This window comes from Helianthus annuus, chromosome 2 (genome assembly GCF_002127325.2).
Source record: "Helianthus annuus cultivar XRQ/B chromosome 2, HanXRQr2.0-SUNRISE, whole genome shotgun sequence".
Lineage (NCBI taxonomy): Eukaryota > Viridiplantae > Streptophyta > Magnoliopsida > Asterales > Asteraceae > Helianthus > Helianthus annuus.
In genome coordinates this window covers 137,727,356-137,744,354 of record NC_035434.2, presented here as the reverse complement: position 1 = coordinate 137,744,354, position 16,999 = coordinate 137,727,356, and the positions used below count along the sequence as shown (strand labels likewise).

At 38.4% G+C, this 16,999-nt stretch overlaps 1 protein-coding gene across 1 annotated transcript; it reads left to right on the top strand.

Moving 5' to 3' along the window:
* The first annotated feature begins 3,875 nt into the window (after positions 1–3,875).
* On the top strand, positions 3,876–5,701 carry LOC110922766 (protein HIGH CHLOROPHYLL FLUORESCENCE PHENOTYPE 244, chloroplastic). The gene is made up of 7 exons (XM_022166971.2): positions 3,876–4,068; positions 4,150–4,373; positions 4,457–4,555; positions 4,623–4,817; positions 4,885–5,073; positions 5,161–5,301; positions 5,371–5,701. The coding sequence occupies exons 1-7, from the start codon at positions 3,918–3,920 to the stop codon at positions 5,545–5,547; spliced, it is 1,176 nt and encodes a 391-aa protein (XP_022022663.1). The 5' UTR covers positions 3,876–3,917; the 3' UTR covers positions 5,548–5,701.
* The last annotated feature ends 11,298 nt before the right edge of the window (positions 5,702–16,999 follow it).

Here is a 16,999-nt window from a genome sequence, read left to right as displayed (position 1 = left end):
GCGCAAGTTCCATGCGTTAGCCTGCTGAGTCGTGTGAGTGCTCAGAGACATTTGCTGTGGAGTAGTAAAGACAGATTGGTTGGCTTGTGCCTGGAGCAAAGCTTGTTGCGCGCTTAGCTGTTTGTAGACGATATTTAGGGATGGCAGTTGTTCGGCGTACCAGGAAGCCAGAGTTTTTCCTTCGGGTAGCCCTAAAAGTGCTGAAAAGTTCAGTTGTGTTTGGACCGGTGAGGTTGATGGACCAGCCCCACGGTCTTGTGTGGGTATTTCCAGAGGTGTTTGATTGACTACACCTGGGGGTTGAAAAACGGCCCCATTTGTTGTTTGGTTAATGACTCTGGTTACGGGTTGGAAAGTAGCTCCGTTTGTGGTTTGGCTAACCACTTTGTTCGCCCTTCTTGGATGGTCTCGTTCCTTTGGACTCTTTGGACGTGCCCTGTGTCCTGCACGAGTCCAAACGAAGAGACTTCTCCGTCCATTTGAGGAGAAGGGTTTTGTTCAGCCATTTCGAAGAGTTTTTTAGAGAAAAAAGGAGATGAGGGTGGTTTGCAAAAGTACGGATGGCGCCAATGATGAAACACAGGTTAACACTAAGGTTAATCAGTGGGGTGATCTCTTCTGTGGGTTTCAATCTCCTCTTCTACTCATCGATTGACTATAATCCTGCAAAACAGCAACACCGTTAGCTCGTTAAGAGGGGAATATGGGGGTTTCCCTCTTAACCAGGCTCCGACGTGAGAATAAGTACTGTTCTGAGGAATAAAACAGTGTGTGTTAAGTGTGAGAGTATGGAGTAGAGAATAGAATCAACCTGAACGATGAAGGGTCCTATTTATAGCCGGATGGTGAAGGAGGGATGAGCAACATTGCCAGCTGCTATGGGGCGCCAGCTGTCTGACCAAGAGGAATATACTCTTGGTCTCCTCTGTTGTGGTCAGAGTAGTGGTACACGTGGCGCGCCCTTATTTGCCTATGTTGGAGACGTCGTACCGCCACTGTCGGTGTGCTCGTTAGACTCGTTGCAGGTCCACATGGCGCTTGGTGACTGGTGACACGTTTTGTCCTTCTTGTCGGGAGGAGCATCTCTTGGTTCCACCTTGACGTCTTCCAGAAGCTTATGGGAGCTTCTGGATGTTCTTGCTGATGTATGCACCATGTTGGATGAAAAAGTGGTGTGGTCTCTGCCATGTAGGCAAGGAATTGGGACCATACCTCTTCACGTACATTTCGGACAGTATACATTGATCTCTAAGGGGAGGAGGGGTGGTCACTAGTGATAGAATTCTATCACTCCCAATATCCAATCAACTCATGTCATTTCATCACCCAATATTCTATCACTAGTGATAGAAATGTAGTGGGAGTGGTCACTAGTGATAAAAAAAAAAGCCAACTTCAACTAATTAATACATTGATTTCTGGAAAGTGTTTGCTCTTTTGAAGTTGGTCAACAGGTGTTAAATATGCAATGGGTCCAGAGCGTACAAGTGTCAAACATGCAACATTTGTCAAACATGTAGAACAAATGATAGATTGAAGTTTCACGCGTGATATTTTGTACGCGTTGAAAAAATAACGCGTTAAAATTCAAGGGGCGGCGGTGTTCGTGATGTTATAACTCGTGACCGGGCGTCCATCACGGACCGCCCCGCTTGGCCTAAAGGTCTTCATTAAGCGTTCGTCGGTAATTAGTTTGTTTCTGGCTCTGAATACGCGTCTTTCGATAATCACCGCTGCTGAGTTAGATTGAATCTGGAACAAAGAAGGGTAATTAGTTAGTTGCCCGAATACGTTGTTGTGATAATTGTTGAAGGAATTAAAAAAAAAACATTAAATAAAAAAACGGTGAAACTTGTGAAAACAGTTCGATACAGTGTTTGCTGAATAAGTGGATTAAAAGTTGTTTTTCGGCAGAGACCGTGCATTTTGATAGTGATAAGATTTTTGGAAGTGTGGACTGAAAATTGTCAAGTAAATTGAGTTTTGGGCCTATAAGTTTCAAGTGGGTCAATCTAGCGATACAAGGTTTGGATATTGAGCTGCTTGTTGGGCCAATACAATTAGTGAATTTTTGGGCCGTTTGATAGTGGGCTTGAATCAAAAAGTGCTTGGACCAAGAGTTTTAAACCGGATTTAAATTAGTGGGCCGCTAGCTTGTGTATCAAAATTGGGTTACAAAAGTTTAGGGAGCTTCGTAGAAGTTGAATATTTTTTAACCAAGTTTTCAAACTACAAAAACTTTCAAGTTTAAAAATGTATGATTGGGATGATGGTGTTGAGGTGCATTCATGGTTGAGAGATGAAGATAGAAGAAAAATTTGGGTTAAAAGATTTGAACATTTTCGATGTAAAAAAGATGAATTGTTGGAACATTTGAAAGAACGGTATTATGATTTACTTAGCAGGTTATGACCTTACAAGGTAAGAATGACGGATGCTGAAGAGATATCGAAATTTGCAGATGTCTTACTTTCAGAATGGAATGAAGCTTTGATTGAGGTGAAAAAAGATTCCAGTTTTCCAAGATTTACTCTAAATGAGTTTGTCAAGCTTCAAGAACGCCAAACAGAAATTAAAAAGAAGAATTTGAGATCGGAATTTGTAAATTTCAAAAACAAAGAAGATGAAAAGGAAATTGACGTGATAAGAAGACTTAGGCAGTTAATGCAAGAAATGAGAGATTATCATATCACTTTTGCTTCTGAGGTAAATAAAGAAAAACTTAAGGAGTCATTATCATCAGATTGGGATGAAGTGTTTAAAGAACAAAGATAGAGTATTCATGATATTAAAGCTGAAGCTTGAAAAAGATGGAGTATTCATCAGGAGAAAGAAAAGAATGAGGTGCAGAACGATGAAGTCAAAGAATCAAGCGTATCAACAAATGAAATTTCATGTTCTGAACCTGAGTGCTCAAATTGTGAAAAATCAAAATCTGAAAATGTCAAACTTTTGAAAGATGTGGAAAATTTGACATTAGAAAACAAAAATTTTATAAAATCAGAAAATAATTTGAAAAATCAAATAAAAATTTTAGAAAATGAAAAATCAGTTTTAAATAAAAATGATTTTGACAAACAAAATATAATAAACTCGCATCTTGAAAGAATCACAAAACTTGAACAAGATGCTGAGATTACAAAAAATAAAATTGAAGATTTAGAAAAGAAATTGAAATGTTTTGTTACTTCATCCTTAAGGATTCGTTTAAAACTCTATACTATGCTATTATTCAAACTTGTATACTCGTCAATACCTTATGTGTTGAACTGTACTTTAATACGTATTGCACGTTGATGATGTTGATACGGATACGTGGAATCTAGTAGGACAGACTAGAAACTCATTTTAAACATAGTTTAGATGTTGGATCGTGTTTCTTAATTATGTTGTATTTTGTCTTCTCATATTGTACTTGTTTAAATGTGTACTCAAATTCTTGAAATGAAATGAAAAATGCATTGTTTAAATAATTGTCGCAAATTAGTGTTATGACGTCTCGAGCAATCTACTTACGTCCGTCCCGATGATTCCGCCATCGGTTGGGGTATAACAAATAGTTAGTTTATTTATACATTTCGTCTCTTTCTCATATTAAATATTCCACATCACGTTTCAACTTTTAAATTCTAATGACATGTTATTTAAAATTAACATGTTATTTAAAATTAATATTTTAAAAAAATATTTATTCAATCCGTATAATACACAGTTACAACTAATATACTGCCAAAAACGAAGCCAAAAGCGAATTTCAATCCGATCCGGTATGATTTTCTTTTCTAACCATTGAACCGGCCGGTTCGTTTTGTGGATAATAAAGAAACGACGTGGAATCACTGACATCTCATTTGTCCTCCTCCCTCCCTCTGTTGGATTATTATCTTTCTTACACACAAACAAACACCATTACAGATATGGCTTCCACTTCCAACACTCTTCTTCTTCTTCATTCGGGGTTATCTCACAATCAATCTCCGCTACTCCTTCGCCAGATCTCCGGCACTTCGCTCACCTTCTCACCTGACCGATTTCTCCCCCCTCTCTCTCATCCTTGTCGTCGTACAGGTAAAGTAAAATGGAATCCCCTCTTATCCTAATTTTGAAAGTATGTGAGCTTGTTGTTGATATGAACAATCAAAACTATAGGAGTCCCTGTGATTACATGTACTGCGGGGACGCCAGTGGCTGCTAATCTGGCCCCAGGAACCCCAGTGAGAGCAACAAGCATAATGGTGATTGGAGCTACAGGAACTTTAGGACGTCAGGTGGTTAGGCGGGCCCTGGATGAGGGTTACGATGTGCGATGCCTTGTCCGACCTAGACCCGCCCCTGCTGACTTTCTTCGTGATTGGGGCGCTACTGTTGTCAATGTACTTACTTACTTGCTCCTTCTTTCCATCCATCAGTTTGTTTCTCGTTCGTTTGATAATTAATTAATATTTATTATGTGCAGGGAGACTTAACCAAACCCGAAACAATTCCTGCAACACTGGTTGGAGTTCACACGATTATTGATTGTGCCACTGGGCGTCCAGAGGAGCCCATAAAAACCGTAAGCAGTGCGCTTTCAAAACTTCAATTCTGACATCTTAAGTATGTATGTATGTATTTCAATTTAGGTAGACTGGGAAGGAAAGGTTGCTCTCATACAGTGTGCAAAAGCTATGGGAATCCAAAAGTATGTATTTTTCTCTATTCACAATTGCGACAAGCATCCCGAAGTTCCATTGATGGAGATCAAGTATTGTACCGAGAAGTATCTTCAAGAGTCCGGCATCAACCATGTTGTCATTCGTTTATGTGGTTTCATGCAGGTAGCAGCTACTGTACGTTATAAATAACCGTACGTTGTTTCTTTTTACTAATTTTACGGTGCTTTAGGGGCTCATCGGGCAGTACGCCGTTCCTATACTAGAAGAAAAATCTGTATGGGGAACCGACGCCCCAACAAGAATAGCTTATATGGACACTCAGGATATAGCACGTTTAACATTTATTGCAATACGAAGTGAAAACGTTAACGGGAAACTACTTACATTTGCGGGGCCACGTGCATGGACAACCCAAGAGGTAAATTATGTATTTTCTACTCGGTTGTAACAGATGAATTCAGACAGACAGACAGACAGTATTAACGGGCTTACGTACTGTAATCAGGTGATTACATTGTGTGAGAGACTAGCTGGACAAGATGCAAATGTGACTACAGTTCCGGTCTCTGTTCTGAAATTTACTCGCCAGCTAACTCGTTGTTTTGAGTGGACAAACGATGTTGCAGACCGATTGGCATTTTCAGAGGTAACGAGAAATGACCACAACACATGTTAAGTCTCATCCATTCTTAACATGTTATGTTTGATATTGCAGATTTTGACAAGTGATACGGTATTTTCGGTGCCGATGAACGAGACATATGAGCTTCTGGGTGTGGATCAGAAAGATATCCTTACATTGGAGAAGTATTTGCAGGATTACTTCACAAATATATTGAAGAAGTTGAAGGACCTTAAGGCCCAATCCAAGCAAAGTGACTTCTACATTTAAAAAGTGCTTGTACATGCAGCTTTATTATTTGAATCATCTTGTAACCAACAATAAAAGCAAAAGGTTTCATCTTCTTTTTTTTTTATGTAAATTTATTCCCCTAGGCCCATGCAATATACAACATGTGGAGATAAAAAGACCCCTTCGGAACAAATACATGTTTTCAATGTTACTATTTACTAAACCTCAATTAAGTGTTCTTTGATTCTTCTTTATCTGTCTGGGCTAGTCATACAAATTGGGCCGTGTAAAACCTCACTAACCTATTCTGTTTGGTTTTTGGTATAAAGCCATTTAGAGGCTAGAGCTTGTGAACAAAAATTGAGAGATTCGACCATTTTAGATTTTATCAACTTCTATAACGTTAGAACGCGGGGTGTGGTGGGGCTTGGTTGGGGGCGTGGCTAGCAATGTGGCGGAAGTGGGCTCCACCAGGCCACACCAAAAAAGTTGGGGTGTGGTAGCGGCGTGGGCTGGCCAGCGTTGGCTTGGCCATGTGGATTATTTTGAGATTTTATAAAAAAAAAAAAAAAAAAAAAAAAAAAAAAAAAAAAACCCACACCAAACGGCTAGCCCGAACGGTAATATTTTGAACCAATGAGATTTTGCGAGCTCGCCTGCCCAAATGAATGATGAGAGAAAAACCCAAACTTTTTGTGTCTTGATGCCTCTTTTTGTGTCATGCAATGATAATGGAATTTTTTAAAAACACTCCACTACATCCAAGACCCAACCAAAATCCATCACACTTTCTCTCACCTATTTTCTCTCTCCCTCAACCGTATATCACCATCAGTCTAGGGATGAGCAAAATGGACCCAGTATCGGAGAAGAGCCAAGGAGTGAAACGACTAGATCTGAACGATGAAGAACAGAGATTGGGGAGATCTGAAACGCCGCAAGATCGATGGTGGTGATACAAGAAGGTGATGGTTGCCAACCGGAAGCAAGATGGTGATGGTGAATTGGTGATGATGATGGTGTCGGTCGAGGGTGAGGATGGAACATGACGTATATAGAGATGAGAGAGATTATAATGGGGTGTCGTGGATTGCGTTGGGTTGGATTTAGTATTATTTGTTTTTATTATTTAAACAAGGGTATTTTTGTCATTTTACTTAGACTTAACTGAAAAATTTCACGCACATCCAATGTAGGGACTATCCGAGTAACAAAGTGTAAAACAATAGGGAGCATGAGTGTAATTTCCAAAAGTTGAGGACTATATGTGTTATTTTGACAAACCACGGGGACTATTCGGGCATTTTACTCTTAATTTTTAAACTTTTAACTTCGTTAATATACGTGTTTAGCCTTGCGTTCTTAAAAAGTTTCCTTTTTAGCGGCTAAGTTTGTTTATATATGTGTTTACTCTTTTGCTTTAAATTTGTTAGTGTACATGTTTAGTCCCTCTACTTTTATTCATTTTAGTAATTGATCATCGCTTTTTTATTTTACTTTTAAACCCTCAACTTCGCTAATATACATGTTTAGTGTCTCTGTTTTTATAAAAAAAAAGTTTCATTTTATTGGTTAACTTTGTTTATATGCGTGTTTAGTCCCTCTGCTCTAACTTTGGTAGTGTGCATGTTTAGTCCTTCTACTTTTATTCATTTTAGTATTTCATCTTTTAGTCTTTTCCTCTTTCTACCGTAACGAACTAACCCCGGGGAATGAAGACGTTTGCTATATGTAGACAACCGCTACTACTCCTGGACTTTAATATAAGAGTTAAATGCTTGGTTGGTCCCTGTGGTTTGCAAAAATTGCAGACTTGGTGCCAGTGGTTTACTAATTACACGCGTGGTACCAAAACTTGTCAAAAATGAACTCGGTTGGTCCCTTGCCCTAACACCAGTTAGATTTCTCAGTTAACACACCCCATGTGCATGTCACATGAGGGTAATTTAGTGTGAATTTACTTATTTACCCTCGAAGATAAAAAAAATGTAAATTAACCTCTCATCCCCTTTCTTCTTCAAGCAGCCCACCACTGCCATAACCAAGTTCAGATTGTAACCTGTAACGCAGGGGTGCTGGAGATGGTGATGGATTTTCTAGAAACAATTAACACCAAGTTCTTGTACATTCAAGATCCAAAAGGCTTTATCACAAGTTCAAAACCGGAGAAATCCGTGGCCGATTTGGAATCCGTCGGAGTTCAAAGGGCCTGGTCTTCGTGTCGGTTGGCCGGTTGCAACAGAGGAGTATATTAACCAGCAATTTTTTGGGGAGAAAGTTTAAAAGGCCATTTAAAGCATGTCGTTAGATTTGATTGATGAAGATTTTTGCTTAGATCTTTGAATTCTACAATATAAGTTGGAATACCTTCTTTATGATGTGTTTTGTTGCCTCAGTTAAGTTCATGGTGTTGGATTGTCGTGTGACCCTAACGAGTCAGTCCGATGAGTTCAACATCAAAAACAAAGGCGGAATCAATGTAATTGACATAAAACAACTAGTTCCTTTCTAATTATCTTCTTATATTGATTTCCTGAGCTTTTACAATTCTGATAACAATTCGGCAGCACCTCGGGTCTCAAACTATGACTTCTAATTCCGTTCCAAATGACACGGAAAGATCAGTATTTATAGACATGGCTAATTCCGCTTAAACTGTTCACGCGGAATTAAGTTTCAAACGGAATTACCTAATTCCATGCGGACGTTTGAAATGTCTTAGGCTCCTTTCAAGCGGAATTACCTTTAATACTATTTTCTCGTTTTGCGTGCCCTGATCATCTAGTACATTACAAGACTCAATAAAGACGAAGTTAACAGACATCAGTGCACCAACAGACTCCCCCTTGGATGTTGACGAAGTCTTTAGCATCCTGTCTTCAGTCTTTAGTCTTGATCTATCGCTCTCTGCTCTGAATTGTCTTAACATTGTAAAGCATCCTTCAATCTTCTATCCTCAAACTCTAACCTTCAATCTCCCCTTTGAATGTTAAACCAGAATTCTGACTCCCCCTTTCGCAGACTCCCCCTCTCGATATGCTGGGACTTGACTTCTGGTTCAAACTTTGACATTTTCTTTGCCATGGGGATCTTGACTCTTGTTTCCTGTTTCTCAAACATATAACACTATAATCTATTCAATCTTAAATTTCTATTCACTGTTCATCAGTTTTTTAGAAATCCACTCAAGTATCCAGGTCTAAGTTAATGACCCTGATTACTCAAGTTATCTACCAAGTCCAACTTAATGACCTTGGTTGATCTGTGACAAAAACAAACTGATTTTTGTTCAACATTTTCAAACATTTTTCTGAAAAATTACAAGTTTCAAAATGAACTTGATTTGACTTTTCATCTTTCAGGTTTAAAATATGAAGCTCCCAACTCATCATCCAGCTCAGAATCTTTCTGCATCTGCTCCTACCTTCTGAATCCGAAGATTAACTCTCCACATTGGTTTGTCGGAAAATAAAGCAGAAATGAAAAATCTTTTTTTTTATTTTGAATTAACGCTTTTAGACTAAAAATGAAATACAGGAATGAAATACAATGAAAGTAAACTATTTACAAACATATTTTTGGTGAGCGTGTTAGGGAATCATATCAGCTAATGACAAGTTACTAGCACCGCTAAACTTGATAACATACTAAGTCTTAAACAATTCACTTAGATTGTCGATATTCTGATCCTCTTAAGTTTTCATACAAACTTCAATCTGTTCAGGATACGATTTAGGTGAATTAAAGAACTTAAACTTATATGTGTGTCCCACCTCTTGAATATACTCCCGTATCCAGATCCCAATATTTAGTCTTACAGGTGAGTATATGATGTGCTAAAAGTGGGTTAATCAAGAACAACTAAAATTACCCTAATTCTAGACTCTCTAAGCTTTAAATTTATAAAACTAAGACTCTCTAAACCCTAAACCACACAACCGGCAAGTGTACCGATCGGTGTAGTATAGCCTAAGGAAGTCCGAGTATCGAACCCAAGAGACCCTACTGATTACGCTAATGACTCAATCTAGACCTAGACTGACACGGACTTTAACTAATTGTTTATTTGATGGGGGGGTTTTTCTAAATATCCTAAAAATATAATTAAAATTATACTAACTAGACGCGAACTCGAACGAAGACTTTGACCAGTGGTGATGAAGACTACCTAGGCTAGACGCAGGCAAAACTCAGGATGGATTTCTATTTGATAATTTTGTGGTGTGGAACCGGGATCTTTGAATGCTAAACCTATTAAGACACCACTAAGCCCCTCAAACACTCTCAAGGCGATTCTTGTGGCACTACCTAGGATGTTAAGCTCACCGGTTTTCTAGATTTCTTTTCCGTCCTCTAGTTTCTTGAAAGTGGCTATGTAAGACGCTCTACCTTGCCGCGCGAACGTCTAAAGCAACTACGGGTTTTAATCTTGGCTTAATAGACAATGGGTTGTTAATTCCTTATAACTACACCGAGACCTGTTAATATCCTCGAGCCTTTCCGCGACGAGTCTAGCAGCACACTTGATTTTAATTAATTACCGAATATTGTTTCTAAGGTTACTTACGCGTTTTCACCCTAAAGGATTAATGACCTATTACGTGATATAGACACTCACCTAAATCAAGAACCCTAATCTGACTCTATTCCGTGATAAAGACCGTCACCAAGAATCGAACGAAACAATAAACAATAATAAAATAGTCACAAGCACACATACGCACCAAGTAAATTCCCACAGCTTTTACAGTACAAGAAAAATCCACAACCACGCCAAAAATCAAATAAAAATCCGAACTTTGTTTAAACTATTGTCGTTAGCCTAGGTAGTACGAAAAGTCTAGCCAATAATCATTGTATCAAAAGACATAATAATCATAACTAATCCAGAATTCATCATGAATAAACAAAGAACAAACGAACACGAAGAATAAACGAGAAGATAAAACCCGAAAATCTTCAAACCCGAGTGCTCTCTAGCCTTCCACGATGATTCCACGCCTTCCCGAATCTTCAAAACCTTCAAAAGATGTCCCAAATTCGTGCCAAACTCGTGTATGATATGCGGCTACCTTTTCAGCCGTCCGCCTCGTTCGCTGATGATGTTCTGTATGCGGCCCTCTTTTTTGCGTCTCTCCCCAATTCTGATCGGCCAAGCTGTTATGTTTCTTTCTTTTCCGTATCTGCCTTCTTCAATATATGCAACCCTTGAAATATATATTAATGCCCTTCATGTTGCCGTCAATGAAAACAAACAACCCTCCCTCTTCTATTCGAAAAAATGCGTAAAACCCACGAATGGCCCTGTAGGCGGATTGCAAAAGTGTCATGGGCTGGGCTCCACTTCAATTCTTTAATTCTTTTGTGTACCTCGTTTTAGTCTTCTGTGCAAGACTAAACCACCATTCATTTAGATTATTGACTATTAAAATTAAAATCAATTTATATTTTCCTTCAATATGATGCACGTGCGTCTGATGTTGATTTTGTTGATTCCTTTTTTTTCTTTCCAAAGCTCATGATGACATAATATGGGCTGCCATGTTTAGTGGCCATCTTTTCTTTTATTATTAATGATACCTAAAAAAAACTCAACGGCAATTTTACTTCGATCACTGGCGTCCTACCCAACAGGCTGGTCATTTGATTAATACTCATTTTCGCTCCATTTACACCAGGACCTGCCAAAAGACCAAATAATGTAATCTAATACTAAAAAAACTAAATAAAGCAAATAAAAATTATACAAAACTATACAATTTACACGGGAAAAATATGTGTATTTTACCACTTATTAAATATCCCCACACTTAACATTTTTTCGTCCCCGAAAAAGAATTATGCAAAACGGAATCATAGACGAACTAATCATTCGGGACAAAAGCTTAATTTACTTATTAAAATCGAAACTTGTGTTAGCCGCGATTGCAAGTATTCTGATCCTCTTAAACCCAAACCCGGTTCCAAGCCCTTATCATGCAATTTAAGTTTAAGTTCGGTCAATCCACCTAAGGTCTCACGCTAAGGATTGCAAGTCTACCTAATCCCCCCTCAAGCTTATAGGACAAAAGGAACCACCACTGGGTTATTTCCTAACCGCCTTATACCAAGATCAAGAGAGTTTAAAATCAAATCTATTCTTCCCATTTTTTTATTCATTTTTTTTTTCACATTTACGAGCGTAGACGTTGCTTTCCCTAATCCCAGAGGTATTCCGGCTGTAGAGTCGCTATCCCCAACCACAGATTACGTAGGCCTCGGTACATTTTTTATTTATTTTTGCAAGGTCGATTTCACACACCCTAGCGGTAATCCGGCTGTAGAGTCGCTATCCCCAACCACAGACTACATAGGAATGGCTACTTTCATTTAGTTTCTAGCTCGTTTATTTCATTTTTTTTCTTTTCCAACGAGATAATGACAAAAAACTCTAACGATCTTAGCTTATAACGGCATCCCTTATACTATTATTGGCGGTTTCAATTTCCCCACTTTCCCTAGATGAGAACCCACTAGTAGACCAACAATTAAGTATATTTTAATATCAAAGGAACTCAAAACCGAACCGAGCCTACCCGCATATCCCAAACTAGACACAAGCTCAATTATTTAATCTCATATTATTATTATTTGAACCCGAACAAAAACTCGACTTTTCTATCATTTTCCGTTTTTAAGTTTTGCAAACTTCTTATTTCAAAAGACATTTTCTATTTTTTTTTTCAATTTTTTTTTTTTGAATTTTCAAATTTTCAAATTTTTTAATTTTTTTGTATTTTTTCATTTTTTTCGACTCAAGACTCTACTAACTAGACACTAAACAATAGTTCCCATCCCCACACTTAAACTCTACATTGCCCTCAATGTAGGATGGAAACCGACTCAACAAACTAAAAAAAAAAAAAAGAAATAAAAGACAAGGGCAAATCGGAAAGGACTTAGCTGGTTAATTATCGCAAAAGCTCCAAATCTCTCGTCCAATCTAGCTCGATCGTATAGCATTTCGTTCGCGATCGGCTTGACTCTAACTGGTATACTCGATAAATGCCTGATATCTGATAAGCAGCTCCAAAATCACCCGAATGGAGATTGAGTACGGGTGGTACATATTCAAACCTGCATAACAAAAACAAGCAAACACCAAAGCAATACCGACTCTACACAAACTGACTCAAAAACTACTAACTTAGACTCAATATACAAAAACTACGACTCTATACAAATTCTACAAAAACCTCCCCACACTTGAACTTAATCAGGAGGTTTCTCTTTGATCTGAACCCGGTCTAACCCGTTTAATTCCACCCGATCCTCATAAACATTTAAAATTTTTGTAATGGAATTATAAAAGATTTTTAAATATTTAACCGGGTTAGAACACAAAAATTTGAACTTACCTGGCAGGAGCCGCTGAATCACGATCCCAGGTGTTCTTCTCATAGCCTTCTCCCGTGGTTTTGAACTTTTACTCGCATTCGCTATCAGTACCATGGGCCAGCTGTGGTGTTCTTCCTCTTCCACCACCACTTCTTCTTGTTTTCTGTCCGTCATTGGGTTTCCTACAAGTAAAGCTTCTAAGTATGCAAGGTCACCCTCCGGATCAAACGTGCCTACTTCTTTATCTACAGGCAAACCCTCAAACTCATCCGCAAATTCTTTCTCCCAAAACAAGTCATCTTCACTTTCCTCATCCTCTTCATCTGAGGAATCCCATATTGGTTCCATGGGATAAGACTCATCATCGGAGACATCCAGGTCAATAGGATCACCTGCCATTAAGAGAGTAGAAAGAGCAGAACAAGGTAGAGAGAAAAAAAAAACTAACTAAAAAAAAAATTACACAACTATACAACTAGCACAGATTTGTCAGTTAGGTCTAATCAAAGCTAATAAACGCAATCGCCAAGAGTCCCCGGCAACGGCGCCAAAAACTTGATGTGCTAAAAGTGGGTTAATCAAGAACAACTAAAATTACCCTAATTCTAGACTCTCTAAGCTTTAAATTTATAAAACTAAGACTCTCTAAACCCTAAACCACACAACCGGCAAGTGTACCGATCGGTGTAGTATAGCCTAAGGAAGTCCGAGTATCGAACCCAAGAGACTCTACTGATTACGCTAATGACTCAATCTAGACCTAGACTGACACGGACTTTAACTAATTGTTTATTTGATGGGGGGGGGGGGTTTCTAAATATCCTAAAAATATAATTAAAATTATACTAACTAGACGCGAACTCGAACGAAGACTTTGACCAGTGGTGATGAAGACTACCTAGGCTAGACGCAGGCAAAACTCAGGATGGATTTCTATTTGATAATTTTGTGGTGTGGAACCGGGATCTTTGAATGCTAAACCTATTAAGACACCACTAAGCCCCTCAAACACTCTCAAGGCGATTCTTGTGGCACTACCTAGGATGTTAAGCTCACTGGTTTTCTAGATTTCTTTTCCGTCCTCTAGTTTCTTGAAAGTGCCTATGTAAGACGCTCTACCTTGCCGCGCGAACGTGTAAAGCAACTACGGGTTTTAATCTTGGCTTAATAGACAATGGGTTGTTAATTCCTTATAACTACACCGAGACCTATTAATATCCTCGAGCCTTTCCGCGACGAGTCTAGCAGCACACTTGATTTTAATTAATTACCGAATATTGTTTCTAAGGTTACTTACGCGTTTTCACCCTAAAGGATTAATGACCTATTACGTGATATAGACACTCACCTAAATCAAGAACCCTAATCCGACTCTATTCCGTGATAAAGACCGTCACCAAGAATCGAACGAAACAATAAACAATAATAAAATAGTCACAAGCACACATACGCACCAAGTTAAATTCCCACAGCTTTTACAGTACAAGAAAAATCCACAACCACGCCAAAAATCAAATAAAAATCCGAACTTTGTTTAAACTATTGTCGTTAGCCTAGGTAGTACGAAAAGTCTAGCCAATAATCATTGTATCAAAAGACATAATAATCATAACTAATCCAGAATTCATCATGAATAAACAAAGAACAAACGAACACGAAGAATAAACGAGAAGATAAAACCCGAAAATCTTCAAACCCGAGTGCTCCCTAGCCTTCCACGATGATTCCACGCCTTCCCGAATCTTCAAAACCTTCAAAAGATGTCCCAAATTCGTGCCAAACTCGTGTATGATATGCGGCTACCTTTTCAGCCGTCCGCCTCGTTCGCTGATGATGTTCTGTATGCGGCCCTCTTTTTTGCGTCTCTCCCCAATTCTGATCGGCCAAGCTGTTATGTTTCTTTCTTTTCCGTATCTGCCTTCTTCAATATATGCAACCCTTGAAATATATATTAATGCCCTTCATGTTGCCGTCAATGAAAACAAACAACCCTCCCTCTTCTATTCGAAAAAATGCGTAAAACCCACGAATGGCCCTGTAGGCGGATTGCAAAAGTGTCATGGGCTGGGCTCCACTTCAATTCTTTAATTCTTTTGTGTACCTCGTTTTAGTCTTCTGTGCAAGACTAAACCACCATTCATTTAGATTATTGACTATTAAAATTAAAATCAATTTATATTTTCCTTCAATATGATGCACGTGCGTTTGATTTTGTTGATTCCTTTTTTTTCTTTCCAAAGCTCATGATGACATAATATGGGCTGCCATGTTTAGTGGCCATCTTTTCTTTTATTATTAATGATACCTAAAAAAAACTCAACGGCAATTTTACTTCGATCACTGACGTCCTACCTAACAGGCTGGTCATTTGATTAATACTCATTCTCGCTCCATTTACACCAGGACCTGCCAAAAGACCAAATAATGTAATCTAATACTAAAAAAACTAAATAAAGCAAATAAAAATTATACAAAACTATACAATTTACACGGGAAAAATATGTGTATTTTACCACTTATCAGTATACCTAGATGATATATGTAAAGGGTTAAATGCGAAACCGTGAGAGCTCAGGTCAGAACTTCCGTTCAGCAGAGAGATGATGGTTCGACTTTCGGTGTGTTCCCTTTAGAGAATCTTTTCTTCAACAGCACATGATTAGCATTTTTCAATGTTTCATCATTTTTTATGCTGAGGGTGAGCTTTATTTCAAGCAAACGCAAAGTATTATACGGGGACTAGGCCATTGCTTCCGCAAAATCAGAAGTCTCGGGATAATACCCCAGATATCACTGAGTATAAAGACCTAGTATCTCAGAAAGAGGGACCTTTCAAACAAGATTTTAGGGGTTACCTATATATCCAAGATTTGTTCCCCACAAAATAAGCAAGTTTGAATTTTAGGTTTATATCCCAAACAAGATTTACTAAATGTATAAAAACCTACCGACACATCATCAGCAAGACGTTTAACACTTTATTCATTACAAATCTTTAGCGTACTGTAACTGTCAAGCCGATGTACTATCATTTTCCCTTTTTACACAAGCTCTTTTTCAGTTTTCTATTGTTTTTGGATTTTGAAATTTTCTCATGTTTTTGTATTTTTTGAAATTTTTTACTGTTTTTGTATTTTCTGATAATACTCCCCCTAAATACCAAAACAAGTAAAAAATCGACAAACCATTGCAGATTGTTTCTCAACATCATCAACTACAATGTTATCCTCATCAACGCCAATAATCCCATCCGACACCGATAAAAGCTTCATACCATTTAGTTTTAAAAGATATTTAAAACGAGTTTTGTCAAATGCTTTGGTATGTAAATCAGCTTTCTGTTCGTTAGTGTGGATTTTCTCAATTCGTATCAACTTCTTCTCGAAACAATCTCGGATGAAGTGATGACGAATTTCGATGTGTTTCGTTTTTGCGTGATGAACAGGATTTTTCGTAATATTTATTGCAGCCTCATTATCAACAAAGATAGGGGTGTTAAGAAATTGCAAACCGTAGTCGCGCATCTGTTGCGGGATCCACAAGATCTGAGAGCAGCAACTGCTAGCAGATACATACTCAGCTTCACATGTGGATAGAGCCACAGAAGTCTGCTTCTTACATTGCCAGGTGACCAAACGTGGTCCGAAAAGCTGACAACCCGCTGTTGTTGATTTAGCATTAACTTTGCAGCTTCCGTAGTCGGAATCAGAATACCCTTTGAGCATGAAATCACCTGTTTTTCGATACTACAACCCCAATGATGGAGTTCCTTTCAGGTAGCGTAATATCCGTTTCACAATCACCATGTGCGAAGCTCTGGGGCTTGACTGAAACCGTGCTGCGAGGTACATTGGATACATGATATCGGGTCTTGAAGCAGTTAAGTACAACAACGATCCGATCATGGACGAACGATATGTCATTTCATCTACCATGTCTCCGGTGAGATCTGGGTTTATCCCATGGTTTGTCGCTAAAGGGGTTGAAGCTGGAGTAGATCCTGACATCCTAAATTTCTCCAAGATATCATGAACATACTTCATCTGATGAATGAAAATTCCCTCAGGTAGTTGATCAACTTGAAGTCCCAAGAAGAATTTCATCTCCCCCATCG

Excerpts from the sequence above, each read along its gene's own strand:
- LOC110922766 (XM_022166971.2), top strand. The coding sequence starts at position 3,918 with ATGGCTTCCACTTCCAACACTCTTCTTCTTCTTCATTCGGGGTTATCT. Across the intron at positions 4,069-4,149 it reads TCATCCTTGTCGTCGTACAG|GAGTCCCTGTGATTACATGT; the intron begins GTAAAGTAAAAT and ends TCAAAACTATAG. Across the intron at positions 4,374-4,456 it reads GGGGCGCTACTGTTGTCAAT|GGAGACTTAACCAAACCCGA; the intron begins GTACTTACTTAC and ends TATTATGTGCAG.